Raw genomic sequence first — 15,679 nt, 5'->3', positions numbered from 1 at the left:
ATCAGAACAGCGTGTGGGCGGAGTCAGCCAATCAGAACAGCGTGTGGGCGGAGTCTCACGGCGCCAGAGAGTAAGCTTGACGGCACTCGCAAGAAAATGGATAAGCAGCTACATAATCAAATTCACAAATATTACACCATTTAAACATTATTCAAATACATAGGCTGAGTTACTAAACCAATCTTTGTCAAAGAATATACTTGTTTGTTCACAGTTTGGACGTTTGTTTAATTTGAAGATCTGAGGTGAATTATCCATTGTTGCTTTTACAGCTTCAAAGCTGGAGGACTAAATGATATTCAGAGTCACATGACACGCTTTTAACATTAAATAAAGCACATAAACAGCACCTGAGATTATCACCGCCGCACTTTGTGTTTGATGTTCCAGCGCGACGTCGCAGAAAAATAGAAACCGTTTCTAAACTAGAATCGCCGCGTGTCGCCGTCGCGGCTGGATAGGACAAACACTGATAAACATGGAAAATAAATGTATAATATTAAAAGGTAGTCGCCTATGTAGATGGCAAGGGAGGTGAACTACATTTTGGAACAGTTAAACTCTCAGAAGAAAAGGTTCTAAACGGAACCTTAAAAGGGTTCCATTAGGCACTTCATATATAGAACCTTTTTTGGCAAAAATTGAGTCAAGAACCCTAGAGTTCTATATAGAACAGTGTAATTCTATTAGAGCTGGATTCAATTTATCAAGAGGACTTAACACCGATAGAATTGTGACCCTGGACCACAAAACCAGTCACAAGGGTCAATCAATTTTTTTAAATTGAGATTTATACTGAGATATATACTGAAAAAATAAGCTTTCCATTGATGTATGGTTTGTTAGGATAGGACAATATTTGGTCGAGATACGACTATTGTAAATCTGGAATCTGAGGCAAAAAAATGGAAACATTGAGAAAATCTCCTTTAAAGTTGTTAATTTATGTTGGCGATTGTGCTGCATTCACTCACAGAAATATATATTATATATATTTACGGTATGAAATTTACAAAATATCTTCATGGAACATGATCTTTACTTAATATCCTAATGATTTTTGGCATAAAAGAAATATCTATAATTTTGACCCATACAATGTATTGTTGGCTATTGCCACAGATAAACCCGTGCGACTCGAGACTGGTGACGTGATCCAGGGTCACATATCTTAAAAATATTGTCCTATTTTTGCATCTCTTTTTCTCCGAATGCAATTTCTCTTTCTCTTCAAGCCAATAAAAGTGTATTTCTATTAGAGCTGGATTCAATTAATCAAGAGGACTTACACTGATAGAATTTAAGTAACTGAACAAGACAGATAAAATATTTTGGTAACACTTTACAATAAGCTTCATTAGTTAACATTAGTTAATGTATTAACTAACATGAACTAACCATGAGCAATACATTTGTTACTATATTAGTTAATCTTTGTTAATGTTAGTTAATAAATACAGCTGTTCATTGTTTGTTCATGTTAGTTCACAGTGCATTAACTAATGTTAACAAATACAACCTTTGATTTTAATAATGTGTTAGTAAATGTTGAAATTAATATTAACGTAGAATAATAAGTATTGTTCGTTCTTAGTTCATGTTAACTAAGGTAGTTAACTAATGAACGTTATTGGAAAGTGTTACCAATATTTTAAAAACTTTCTGTCCTAATTTTGCATCTATTTTCTCTGAATGCAATTTACCTTTTTCTTCAAGCCTTTCAGCATTCACACACTTTAACACACCTAACCGCTGTTGCTGACTTGATCTGTGCTGAAACAGAGGAAGACAGAAACATCACATTTACAGGGTAAAAATGCATTTAAGGACTGATGCTTTAAGAGCTGCGTGCCGACTATTCCTTATCTGGGTTTGGAAAAGAGTAATGGTATGCGGCTGCTATAGGGTTGAAATATTCAAACGGTTACATTAAAATAATGTAATGTCTCCCATCTACAGTCGCCATATTGAATGTTATTGAATTTCAAGTTGACTACAGCTGCACGATTTTTTGTTTGTTTGTTTGTTTGTTTAAAGGGGTGGTATAATGCCCTTTTCACAAGATGTAAAATAAGTCTCTGATGTCCCCAGAGTGTGTGTGTGAAGTTTTAGCTGAAAATACCCCACAGATATTTTTATATAGCATGTTAAAATTGTCACTTTTTGAGGGTGAGCAAAAACGCACCGTTTTGTGTCTGTCCCTTTAAATGCAAATGAGCTGCTGCTCCCGGCACAGGGGGCGGAGCTTCAAGAGCTTGTGTGTGTGTGTGTGTGTGTGTGTGTGTGTGTGCACTAATGGCACAGTGTGGTTGAAAAAGCTGTTTCATACTTATATACATGACAACGGCCTTCTCATGACAATCTGAATTTTCATCGAGAATGACTAAACCGTACATATAGTTTATGTCTAATATTTTTGAGATAAAAACATAATTTGACTGAGTTTAAAATGACCTAAAGCACAGTTTCCTATGTATGACGCATTTACAATAGAAAAGCGGCAAAAACATCTTTCGGTGTTTCTACATTTAGTGAGTCCCTCTGTTCCAGAGCCACAGATTACAGCGAGTGTGCGTGCCAGTAAACAGCTCAATCCCATCATTCCCTCAGTTTGAACTGTGAAAGTCTTCGACTGAGTTTAATCCAAGGCCTAATCTGTAATCTCCTTCTGCAAACAAATACAGTCTGACAATTTACTGTTTCAGTAAGTGGTTAAACCTAGACATAAAGACTTATAAAAGACAAAATATTGTAAAATAACAGATGTGACAGCGTTTGGGAATTAAACCGAATAAACATCATGCAGCGATTTATCATGCAAACCTCACAAAACTGGTCAATAATGGGTAATATTTCACCCCAAAATCAAAAGAAAGATAACAGAAATGATGTTGCCTAAAGAAAATTAAAAAGCAAAACAAGAAAAAATAATAATGCATTAGTTCCATTGCAATTGTCATTCAAAATCAAACCTTTATTATCATGAGCACAGTAGAGCGAATGCAAAACATCTCGATTGTCCCTTCTCATGTCATCCAGATGTTTGCTTTCATATTCACATATAGCCACATATCAGATTTTAGTTTTGTGCACGTTGAAAGGCAATCGTCTGCATACATGTCTCAATACATACGGTCCTTACAAGCAGTTTTTTTTTTCTTCATATTTGCTACAAATGCAATGGCAGTTCACAGGACCTTCATATCACAGGAAGATTTTATACGGAAACATCTTTGCTCTCTGATGTTCGATATGAAAGTAATTTCTGTGAAAAGAATAATAACAGATTACATATTTGTCTCTTTCCTTCTCGTGACTTTTCTCTCGATGCAAACTAGCTTTTTGTGTCATCTGACTTGATAACCACAATCTGGCAGTGTGTGTGTGTGTGTGTTTGCTTAATGGGGGTGGAGTGTCTAATATGGGTGATATTCTTGACATTAGAGTATTTCTTCCAGATGGCAAGTAACTTAGTTATAACTAAACAAGGATGATGTCATAATTCATCCATTGACCTCAAGTTGGTCATGTGATCTGGGTGACTTAATTATGTATTCTGGACGGAAGTTGCATCTGGAAACATACAGAATTTTAACCCTTGACTGTTATACCACATAATACTGGTCTGAGATCAGCAACTGAATATGCTCAAGTACTCAAAATTTAGAGTATAGATATTTTAATGAATTCCCCAATCATGTTTTTGTGAATTATTACAGCCAAATCCAAAATAAGCATTCTTAGACCTGAAACATACTCTATGCAAGTACAGAAATGCACACATGAATGATTGAGCAATGCACTGCAAGTATGCGCTTCCAACTAACGTACTTAACGTGTTCTGTTGCATAAACAAACCCAGGGGGTGATAGAGTTTCCTTCAGATGTCAAATTTGTTGTTATTCTGGTTGCTGGCTGTAATAACTTGCTCAGCAAGATTCTCTTCAAACGGTTGCTCTACCATGATAGTAGGCCGTTTACGCTATGTTCGCTAGGGCACCTCCTGCAATGATGCTAAACAGGCAAAGCAACTTTCACTGTGTTATGCATTACGCTGTGAAATTGAGCTGGTGTCATTAGAAGCACTTGCATTCACATATTTGTATGGAGTATGTTTCTGGCCTTCTTCAAAGATGATTTACACTGATGAGAAAAAATATTTAATGTATACTAAATATGGTGCCGTTCACCACTTGCTAAACTGTAAGGAAAAAACATTTCCTAAACCTTTTGTTTAAATGAAACAGAAGGCAAAATAAATATATAAAACTTTCACAACGATCCTGCAAGATTAAATATAAGGCCTAGGTTTGCCAGGGAAGTCCTCTAAAGTGAAAACGTTAGTGATTTACAACAAATTGAAAATTATTTTGATATGTATAAAATGTAAGAAAGTATAATATGTGGAAAATTTCGGATACAAATCGTGAAGCTTGCATAGTCAAAAATGGGGGAAGAGTGAGAAATTGTGTGGTTTGGCTATCGGTGGGATTGCTTACGGGTGCTACAGTAACATGGTGACAACGTTGTTGTGTAAACACGCCCCAATTGTGCTATTACGTCTTTGGACCACACCGATCTCTGTGGTTAACAGTCACCTGATAAGCCAATATAAAAACGAACACCAAAAGCCAAACCTGACATTGTTACAAAAATCCCAAACGGCCACACTTCTATTGCCATCAACTCTCATTCTACAGTCAGAAAAACCTATTGTAGACTGAATGAAATGAAAGTCCTTTGGATAGTCTGGTGAGACGCTACTGCATAAGTATTTGGGGTTTTTAGTGTTTTGTCCCAGCATCTACTGTTAGGGATTAGTGGAGTCCCAGACAGCAACATAGTGTCGGCCCAGATCCGGCCCACATCTGGTACACACGCATTCCACACGACCCAGATCTGGTACACATCTGGTACACATGGATTCTACACGGCCCAGATCCGGCCCACATCTGGTACACATGGATTCTACACGGCCCAGATCCGGCCCACACCGGTACACATGGATTCCACACGGCCCAGATCTGGCCCACATCTGGTACACATGGATTCCACACGACCCACATCTGTACACATGGATTCCACACGGCCCAGATCCGGCCCACATCTGGTACACATGGATTCTACACGGCCCAGATCCGGCCCACATCCGATACAAATGGATTCCAAACGACCCAGATCCGGCCCACATCTGGTACACATGGATTCCACACAGCCCAGATCCGGCCCACATCTGATACACATCTGGTACACATGGATTCCACGCGGCCCAGATCCAGCCCGCATCTGGTACACATGGATTCCACAAGGCCCAGATCCGGCCCGCATCTGATACACATGGATTTCACACACTATGTTGCTGTCTGGGGTGTCTGTTCACTTTGTTCCTTCAATCTGTAAAGAGCAGCACAACTAAACTAAACTAAACGTGAAAACGAGTGAAACTTCATAACACTGTTTATCTCAGTTAGAGCAAGAGGTAGGGATTCACATACACCCAAAACAAACAAAATGCAGGTATGGCAAGTTAGAAACCACGGTGCACATATACTGTATGTAAAAAATAAATACATACTACAGACTGTACATACATCAGGAATTAAAGAACTGTTAGAAAATAGCTATGTCCGAATGCATAATTCCAGTACGTTTATAGGGAGACTTGGCAAGACAAACAGGTTAACATGTAACAGTTCTCACTTGTTAGTTCGCTAACTGTGTGTGTGTGTTCACGGCACTTACTATTATTCTTGTGTGCCAGCACACAATCAGTTTTTAGATGCCAGAAAGGCATCGCTACTTTAAGTACAATTCTATGCTCACACTCTACGATCCCTTAAGAGGGTCCCGGAAGGTACAGTTTAAAAGTTCAGAGGTACATTTCCATTGTCTATGTCTGGTGTCCGTGTCCGAAACAGTTGTGTGAGCGAGAAGACAGTTGAGATGAGAACCGTACACTGCTTGGCCAAGAGTCTGACACCCTCGCCCTCTCTTGCTGTTTCTACAGCACCTACAAACTCCTTATACAGGTCCACGATCTCCTCAAGCTTCCCAAGCGCCTCGTCTGCATCAATATCCCCATGACATCCTCCGCAGTCCGAACAGGGAACTCGCATGCAGGTTGAGGCAAGTTGCACTAGAGCTCCAAAGCTGTTTCCAAGTGACAGAAGAGCATCATCAGGTGCCCATCCTACCCGTGTGGCTCTCTGGCATCCCGATGCCAACCTTCGTGCCTCCGTCTGGACCAGGCATCTCTCTGTCTCTGAAAGCGAATGCCCATTCACGTTGTCGTTTTTGCATTCCCCCTTGTGGGTTAGAGGGTGTACAGCAGAAGGTCCTTTCTTCAACACTAAAAGAAGTTCATTAATGTCTCGCTGCAAACAGGCATAGCCGTCTTTAAGCCCTGCACCTTTCTGACCGGTAACATAATGGCGGCCTTGCAGAAAGCTGAGGGGATTATCTATTGGTCCGTAGTGGTCTAGAGTTAGAGATTCCCGAGGTCTGGGTGGGATCAGGAGTGGACTGAGTTCTGAGGATGTGGATAAGGGACGAGGGGAATCTCTGAGTAGGGATAGGACATTTGGAGAGGGACCAGAGAGGGTTGCAGGGGAGGCACCTGGGGTGGGTTGAGGCGGTTTACTGATCTGGTTTCGACGGGAGAATTCGTAGACGGTCAGATCATCGTCAAAGCCGCAGTTGTCCTCTGTATCTCCGCTGAAACAGTTGGCGTAGACTGTATGGCAGCCACATGCGTCACGGCTTGTGGAGGACAGAGGGGAAGCATTGTCAAGTCGAATCTCTGAAGGGTTGCCTTTGTGTGACTGAGGTTGTTCGGACTTGCAGGTCCCAAAATGCCGGTGCAACTCTGGGGCTTCAGTGGACAATTTCTGCCTCAGGTCAGGATGGCTTGACGACATCGGAGGTTTCCCATTGGTGTCCTTCACGGGAGTTGTGGACACTTCCTCTGGTCCGTCTTTAAGCTTCACAATGACTACTTCAGCATCTTTCTCTTTCCAGTCAATCAAAGATGGCACTGAAGTCGCCTTGGGGGACACCTTTAATTCGTGATTCACACTTGTCCCATTGGTTGCTTTATTACCTGTTGATGAAATAGTGTTGCTGAGTGCTACTGTCCCCAAGATCTCTTGGGAACGGGTGAGGTACCAGGGCATATCTTGAATTTTTCCACGCAAGGCTGTGGCAGACAGACGTCCGGATGAGCCTGTTCTGCTGGGGAAACTAGTCCCGGTTCGAGCTGGATATTCAGGAACAATATTTACAGACTGAACTGAGGGAGAAGGTAAGGGAGATGGAGATGGGGTAGGAGTGGTTGAAGCACTTGTTGGTTTGACTGTAGAGCTTTTAGCCTTTAGTTCAGTTCTTAGGTTCTCATGACTAAGCGAAACACCCTTACTCAGTGTAGAGGGTGGGGAGGCACTGGTACCATTTCTCTGAGACCAGGGGTGTAGAGAAAGACCATTGGGGGGAACTTTTGCCTTTTCCTCAGGGTTTTGTAACTGGGCATCAGCTGCCTTTGAGGGTGGCTGTAAAACAATGAATGATGGTTTGGGAGGAATTGGGGGTTTTGTGTTCATCTGGGGGACTTTATTTTCCGTTTTTATAGTTTCAAGGGAGTCTGATCGTTGTTGTAGAGGACCCTTTTTGTCTGCTGTTATTTTCCCAAATTCAGTTGTTCCTTCGGCATTTGTTGGCTCTTTCTGACTTGGCTTAATGTCTTGACTATCAAGTCCTTCAAGATCCACAAGATTTGGAGTAGTCTTCTTTTCTAGACAGGCCGGGATATGGTCAGATATTCCATTTTGAGGTCTGGGTCCATTTTGAAGAGTCTCCAGGTCTACCAAGTTCTGCTGGGGAAGGGTAGATTGGCGTACAGCAGTAATTAGTGAGGAAGACATTGGTGGTCCAGGCCCCGTGACTGGTTTAAACTCCATGGTTTCTGGCTCCATCTCTAGAAGGTGAGCATTTCGGCCAGGGATGTCCCCATTGCAGTGTTGGGCTTTCTGACCCGTGGAGTGGTTAGCAGAGAAAGGTTTAGGCTCCACAGGTGTAGGTTCAGGGGGCAAAATCATTGAGGGCTGATGGACCTCCAATTCAGGGTTTTTAGACTCGGGGATCAGAGGGGTGAAATGGTTGGCAAGTGAAGGTTTTTCTTTGAGGTCCTCTGCTGGGGCACTGTCCTCCTCCTTGCTATCTCTGGATTCAGGAGCTTTTGTCTTGTCCACAATAACCTTGATGTCATAAACGCTAGGAGAAGGACGCATGTTCTCAAAATCGGAGCTTTTCTCTGCAAAAGAATAAGAGGTATGAGACACTTGTACGTTTGATGAAAAAACATCAATAAAAACCTTGAAATTTTACATTTTAAAGGAATATTCCAGGTTCAATACATGTTAAGTATTTGTGACAATACTGATTACCTTCAAAAACCTATTTTGACTCATTACTCAAAAGATGCACTTACAAGATGAACATAATGTTCTAAAAGTATAGCCACAAGATTGAAACATTACACGTTCGTATTAATGTCTTGCTAACCCTCGTCTGTGTTAATTTTTAAAACTATTTAAAGGCAGTAACCCCTGCTACTGAGATGCAATATAAAAGTAGTATACAAGAAATATGACTTAAATGTCTAAAATAAATGCAAAAATAATTATTTAGACAAATTTACAGATGAAATAATTGATATTTTAGAGAATTGCCTTTGCAAATATACTTAGCTTTACATTTCTGCTTTTAAACCCTCCAGGTGTATAGCCACGTTTGCTAGAGCCCTGCACGGGCCTCAAATCTAGGCCCGAGCCCGGCCCTGGCCCGAGACGCTCAGGCCCTAGCCCGACCCGTGTCCGACAGCTCATCAGAATTATCAGCCCGAGTCCGACCCGAGCCCGTTTTTTTTTTTTTTTTTTTTTTTTTCACAGCGGCAGACTGCCATTAAAATATGTCTGTTTTGTTAGTTATGTTTCTTTTCTTTTCATTTCTTTATTAAGCTAATTTAGACAAATGTTGGGAGCATTTAAAAAAAAAAAAATGACGGCCAAGCAAGCCGAGCCAACAGCGAGTAAAACATGTTTTATCAATTTAGCCTCTCAAATCAACGCTAATACTTTACTTAGCTACAATTAAATCCATAGATGTAAAACACTTCAAGCATATCACACAGACAGTTAGTTTAATGTTTATTTATTAAACCATAGTGAGTAATTTTTTTTTAAAATACTGAGGCAGGCTCAGGCTGCTCGCAACAGCGCTCGCAAACGAAATGAGCAATAGTCAATCTAAACAAATTAAATAAAATAAATCAAAAACAAACTTGCAGGTTATCTTACCTCAAAAATGCACCACAGAACATGGCCATTCTTTTTTCCAGTAGTTTCCAACAGTTAAACGAAAATAAAGTCCAATCGAACGAAAAACGAAAAACATCAGACGTTTCCAACAGTTAAACGAAAATAAAGTCCAATCAAACGAAAAGTTAGAATAGTCTCTTACAGAGCATCGTGGAGAAAAAGAATAGCATCCACAGTGGAAGATTTTAACCCAGTCCTCTCTTCACTCGCGATTTTTCTCTATATTTGCACATGAGGTGAATCGTTGGATGCGCTGACGGGAAACCACTTGTGTGTGCGCGTGCGTGCGTGCGACTGTATGTCAGTGTAAATAATTATAAGATTATGAAAGTTATGAGGTTATTAAATGTCTTTCTATGTTTGTTTTTTTATCGTCGACGTCAATTTCTCATTTTTTTTTTATTATTAATGTCTAAAAATATAAAAAGAAGGATAGCTCAAAAAAGGCCCGAGGCCCGGCCCGCATGTGAACTATGACGTGAAAATTGGCCCGAAGCCCGGCCCTAGGGGCGTAAAAAAGTCGGGGCCCGTCGGGCTCAGGCTGAAATGCAGGGCTCTAACGTTTGCTTTCATTTCAAGTGCTTTGCCATGACAGTCATTTAAGCTTGTTTAGCTTGTCAAAACTACTTTCTCTGGTAACCAACTTTATGCAATAAATGTTGTTGAAGGACCTTAACTTGTATTGAACCTGAAACATTCCTCTACAGAATGCACATGTTTTCTGGTTAAAAAAAAAGATGGTTCACTGACCTGTGAGGCCTTGCTCTGTAATGGGAGGGGTAAATCGATCTTGGGCATCATAAAATTCATCCTCAGATGAATAACTGTCTCTAGAGTCCTTTGATTTTTCAGGGACATCTGAGGGCACAGTTCTCTTCAGCACAGATTGTGCTATTATTTTTGAAGATGCTCCCTGTGGTTTAGCATCATTTGCCTGGTTCTTTGGGAAGCTGTTTCCCTCTTGTCTACATGCTGGAATGTTGTGAATCCTAGTGAAGAGAGCCTGAAAGTTTACTCCTGCTAACTTAGCATTTATGCTATTAGCGGTACAGGAGGCTAACACTGCCTCAAATTCTGCTGACATGGTGGAAATGTGACCGTCATCGTCCTCCTCGCTCAATGCATCGTCGCTGGCCGCAGGCGGACTCGGCAAGCTGTCTGACATTTGGGAGAGTTCAGAGAAGCATAGACCTGAGTGATTATCGTAGGTCAGGTCACAAGGCCGTTCGGGTTTGTTTGAACTGCCCCTTTCATGCAAACGCTCGGACACCTCTAAGAGGTAAGGGTGATGGACATCCAGACTCGAGGCCCCAGAACCAAGACCGGAACTGGGCTTTTCTTCCAGAGAGGCATCCATATGGCCAAGCCCACCAATGGCTGCCTTGATACTCTCCTCTAGTGCATTCAGCGAGTTACTGGACAAACTGGAAAAGCTGCTGTTGACCCGAGGGTCCGTGTACCATCCAGTCTCCAAAAGGGCGTCAATTCTCTCGGCGTAATCCCCATCTCCAACAGACTCTCTCTTGCTCGCCTCGTCTCCTTCATCCTCTAAAAAGGGATGTGTTACAATCACTCTGACTCTTTCTGCTTCGCTTTTCCCCTCGGCTTCCTCTCCTTCCTCCGTTCCATCATTTGTGTTTGTGGATATAGTGTCTTCAGTGTCCAGCAGTCCCTCCATGAGATAGTCATCCTCTGAACTGTCTTCTGAATCGCTCCCACATCGAGAAACATACCCTAAACCAACACATTAAACAATTTATATAGTATTTAGTATGATATAATGTACAAGTGAATCTGTTTTATAACCAATTTAATGCATATAAAAAATACAACATTGGAAGAATCTTGCAAAAAGACATTTCGTAAAATTTGTGAATCTTGACATTGTAACACACTGTAGCTTATTGGCTACACTGTGTATGTCAAGATTTATGGTAGTACTAACATATAACCATGGTAGTACTATCGTATACATAGTAGCTAGGGATGCACGATATATCGGCCACCATATCGGTATCAGGCAATACTTGTTCATTTTTAATGTTATCGTTATCGGCCAGATTAGAAAATTTGGCCAGTATATTAAAGCCGATAAAAAATGGGTTATTTCCTTCAGCTGAGACACTTTAGATGCGCACTGTTCAATATGATGTTTTTGAATTGCTTGAAATATGATTGGAATCACTTTGAAAAGGAAAATACGGTTAAGTGCAACATGTCCATATAAAATTATAATGAGAACATTATAATTGTGTGCTTGGGACATGTTGTGACTTGTTTTTGTAATCAGGCTCAAAAATTATAAACAAATTTGGATTTATCGGCCAATATATAGGTTATAAGCGTTCAAATATAAATAATTATCGGTTATTATCGGTATCGGTCAAAATGTTCATATCGGTGATCAAAGATGAGTTTTAAGGGATGAAATCAGTGACTGCAGTGTGGTGCAAGAGAGAAAAAAGAGGTAATGTCATATAATTTAATGACACATCCTTTCCCAAATCTCCAACCTTCTTCCGCCGGAATGCGTCGCATTTTAGGTCTGGGTCCCCAGCGAAAAACATTGATGTTTGGGTCCACCAGCAGTTTGCAGTATCCGGCCAGGAGACAGGACAGGTCTTTCGCTGCTACGGACTCCATTAGCAGGGCTATAGGCTGGAAGTTGCAGGAGAAAGAGATGGTCTGATAGTTTATATATAGAAAGGGAGAGATAAAAACATAATTCTGTTCCTGGGTTTTTATCCACACCTGTATGTTCTGAAGGCCCAGTTTCAGCATTTTAAAGGGATAGTTCACTCAAAGGGATAGTTTACTCACCCTCAACTCATCCGAGGTGTATATGACATTCTTTCAGACAAATACAATCAGGGTTACATTAAATAAATGTCCTGGCTCTTCCAAGCTTTATAATCGCAGTGAATTACTGTTTCTGTTTTAAGTCCACAAAAGTGCATCCATCCATTATAAAAGTGCATCTATCTGTCATAAAAGTGCATCTATCCATCATAAAAGTGCATCTATCCATCATAAAAGTGCATCTATCCATCATAAAAGTGCATCTTTCCATCATAAAAGTGCATCCATCCATCATAAAAGTGCATCTGTCAATCATAAAAGTGCATCTGTCCATCATAAAAGTGCATCTATCCATCATAATAGTGCATCTATCCATCATAAAAGTGCATCCATCCATCATAAAAGTTCATCTGTCAATCATAAAAGTGCATCTATCCATCATAAAAGTGCATCTATCCATCATAATAGTGCATCTATCCATCATAAAAGTGCATATATCCATCATAAAAGTGCATCTATCCATCATAAAAGTGCATCTATCCATCATAATAGTGCATCTATCCATCATAAAAGTGCATCTATCCATCATAATAGTGCATCTATCCATCATAAAAGTGCATCTATCCATGATAAAAGTGCATCTATCCATCATAAAAGTGCATCTTTCCATCATAAAAGTGCATCCATCCATCATAAAAGTGCATCCATCCATCATAAAAGTGCATCTGTCAATCATAAAAGTGCATCTATCCATCATAAAAGTGCATCTATCCATCATAATAGTGCATCTTTCCATCATAAAAGTGCATCTGTCAATCATAAAAGTGCATATATCCATCATAAAAGTGCATATATCCATGATAAAAGTGCATCTATCCATCATAAAAGTGCATCTGTCAATCATAAAAGTGCATCTATCCATCATAAAAGTGCATCTATCCATCATAAAAGTGCATCTATCCATCATAAAAGTGCATCTGTCAATCATAAAAGTGCATCTATCCATCATAAAAGTGCATCTATCCATCATAAAAGTGCATCTATCCATCATTAAAGTGCTCCACAGGCTCCTGGGTGTTAATAAAGGCCTTCTGAAGTGAAGCGATGCGTTTGTGTAAGAAAAATATCCATATTTAAACCTTTATCAACTAAAATAACTAGCTTCTGCCAGATGCACTTTTATAGACTTCAAAACAGAAACACCCATTCACTCCCATTATAAAGCTAGGAAGAGCCAAGACATTTTATAATATAACTCTGATTGTATTCGTCTGAAAGAAGAATGTCATACACACCTAGGATGAGTTGAGGGTGAGTAAATCATGGGCTAATATTCATTTTTGGGTGAACTATCCCTTTAACTCTGTTAATTTGAATCTATTGGCAGACGTGTACACACCTGGATGTCCTGCAGGTAAATCTTCACCATGCTGACTCTGTCAGACTCTGAGAGCACTTCTATCCGGGTGATGTAGTGGAAGTCGATGATGGTGGAGATCATGTTGAGCTGGTGGTTTAGTATCTGGCTGATCCCGTATCTCGCTCCCACCAGCAAACTCACCAACGACTCCCTGTCCTGCAGCTGTAAGACACACATTGACTCCAATCTGACTCAGTCTAACCAAAAACGTTTATCAATATATAAAGGATATAGATAACCTTAAAGAGGTCATATTACGCCCTTTTACAAAGTGTTGTTTCAGGCTCTACTAGAACAGGTTTTCCTGCTTGAATGTTGATTATTCTCCTCATATTCTCCATTGTTGCGGCTCCTCTCTTCCCAGTCTGTCAGTAACGCTCTGTTTACTTCCTGTCTCTATGAAGCCCCTCCTTCTGAAAAGCACACTGTGCTCTGATTGGTCGGCTGGATCAGTGTGTTGTGATTGGTCGAGCGCTTCGAGTGTGTTTGGGAAATGTCCCGCCCCTTTCCATAACCGTCAGTTTAACACACTACTAACTAACTCAACCAGGCCCCGCCACTTTATTCTGCGCATAAATTATTATAATGATGAATATTGTGGCGTGTTCGTTCCCGGAAGAAACTCAAGACTACAATGGAGGCGTTTCAGGAGTTCAGAAACACTGACACTGATATAGAGAAGAACTGTGTGACTTTGCAGAGATTTATCATGATCAAACAGCAACATTACACACTGAAGAAAGCATGAAAGCTCCTCTTTAACTGAAGTCTGTAGTCTGATTCATGAACGAATTAATCATACGAGCAAGGTCTTTTTAATGAATCACTCTCAGATAATTTCAAGGTTTATTTTTATGCCATTGTGAAAGATGCTGCTGTTTTATCCAGATCTCTTGCTGCCTAGAACAGCCGGCTTATATAACATGATAAAAATTAATATCCTTGAAAATGGGAGGATGCTTGACAAGATTTTATCCAGCGTAACATTATCTTTAAAAAAAAAAAGAGAGGAAATTTGCTTGGGAAAATGCAATAAGGTTCTTCATAACCCCCAGCAAAGTATATGCAAACCATTGGCTGAACATTTTCACATCTTTTGGGACTGTAACGTTATTCATATTTATTGTCAGGATCTGAATAGAGAAATGCAATAATGGGGTGCAATCTTCAGTGTAACTTTAAAACAATGTACTTGAGCATTTCTCCTTCACAAATAACAAGCACATCTACCAAATTGAAACTAAACTAACCTTTAGATAATAAAGTTTCTGTGAAGAAGGCATTTAGGATTAAGGCTCGTGCAGACTGGAATAATTTACCTTTGAATGTACGATCTTTCATTTTATATGTTTAAAAATGGTTTGTTTCGTTGTTTTGAAACGTCTTGTAATTGCTATGATTATCTTAATTAATGCTAGGCAAATAATCAGTGGCAAAAAAATATTTTTTTTTAGTGGTGTGTTTGTTGTTTTGAATTAGGAGACTGTTGATTTTGTTTTGTCTTGTGTCTATTGATTTGTGTTGTTATTTAACCTTATGTTATTTGACCCCATTGAAAACGAGATGATGCATCTCAAGGGTTTATCCTAAAGAATACAGTTTGTTACAACTAATAGAATTTCATCATATTGGGGGAAGTGGTTGAAAAGAGATGCAAAGATTACATCGGCTACAGAAAGCCCCCCCCCACCCCCATATGTGTACATGAGGTAGAAAATGGACCACCTTGGACTGTGTTGGAAGGGTAACCCTTAACATACTGCAGAATTTGATCGAATCATGTGATCATGAATGTAATATAAGCTATACCTGGTGACCAGTGTATGTCTATGGATGTGCATATGCACTCAAGTATACATTCTGTATGTACATGTGTACACAAGAATATGTTCTTATGTAAGGATGGGTGCATATGTATTGTAAGTATATGTTTTTTTTTCTTTTCTTTTTTACTTTCTTTCTGTATTTGTTTGGTAAAAAAAAGTAATAAAAAAAAAGAAAGTCAGAAAATAGAGAAAAATAAACGCAGCATATCTGTGCCCTGCAGATTTAGTTATCTATTCCGGCTGGATGTGTCGGATGCGCGACC

At 39.9% G+C, this 15,679-nt stretch overlaps 1 protein-coding gene across 1 annotated transcript in view; it reads right to left on the bottom strand.

The window, feature by feature from the left end:
* Nucleotides 1-5,629: 5,629 nt before the first annotated feature.
* frmpd1b (FERM and PDZ domain containing 1b) overlaps nucleotides 5,630-15,679 on the bottom strand; it is a 33,117-nt gene continuing 23,067 nt past the window's right edge. The window contains exons 13-16 of the mRNA XM_081382975.1: nucleotides 13,570-13,752; nucleotides 11,885-12,029; nucleotides 10,122-11,105; nucleotides 5,630-8,305 (exon numbers count right to left, since the gene is read on the bottom strand). Of these exons, the coding sequence (XP_081239101.1) occupies nucleotides 5,862-8,305; nucleotides 10,122-11,105; nucleotides 11,885-12,029; nucleotides 13,570-13,752 (3,756 nt within the window). The 3' untranslated portion in view covers nucleotides 5,630-5,861. The remainder of the gene's footprint in view (nucleotides 8,306-10,121; nucleotides 11,106-11,884; nucleotides 12,030-13,569; nucleotides 13,753-15,679) is intronic.

This window comes from Scardinius erythrophthalmus (assembly GCF_964197995.2).
Source record: "Scardinius erythrophthalmus genome assembly, chromosome: 13".
Taxonomy (NCBI): Eukaryota; Metazoa; Chordata; class Actinopteri; order Cypriniformes; family Leuciscidae; genus Scardinius; species Scardinius erythrophthalmus.
This window is presented reverse-complemented; position numbering and strand designations above follow the sequence as displayed.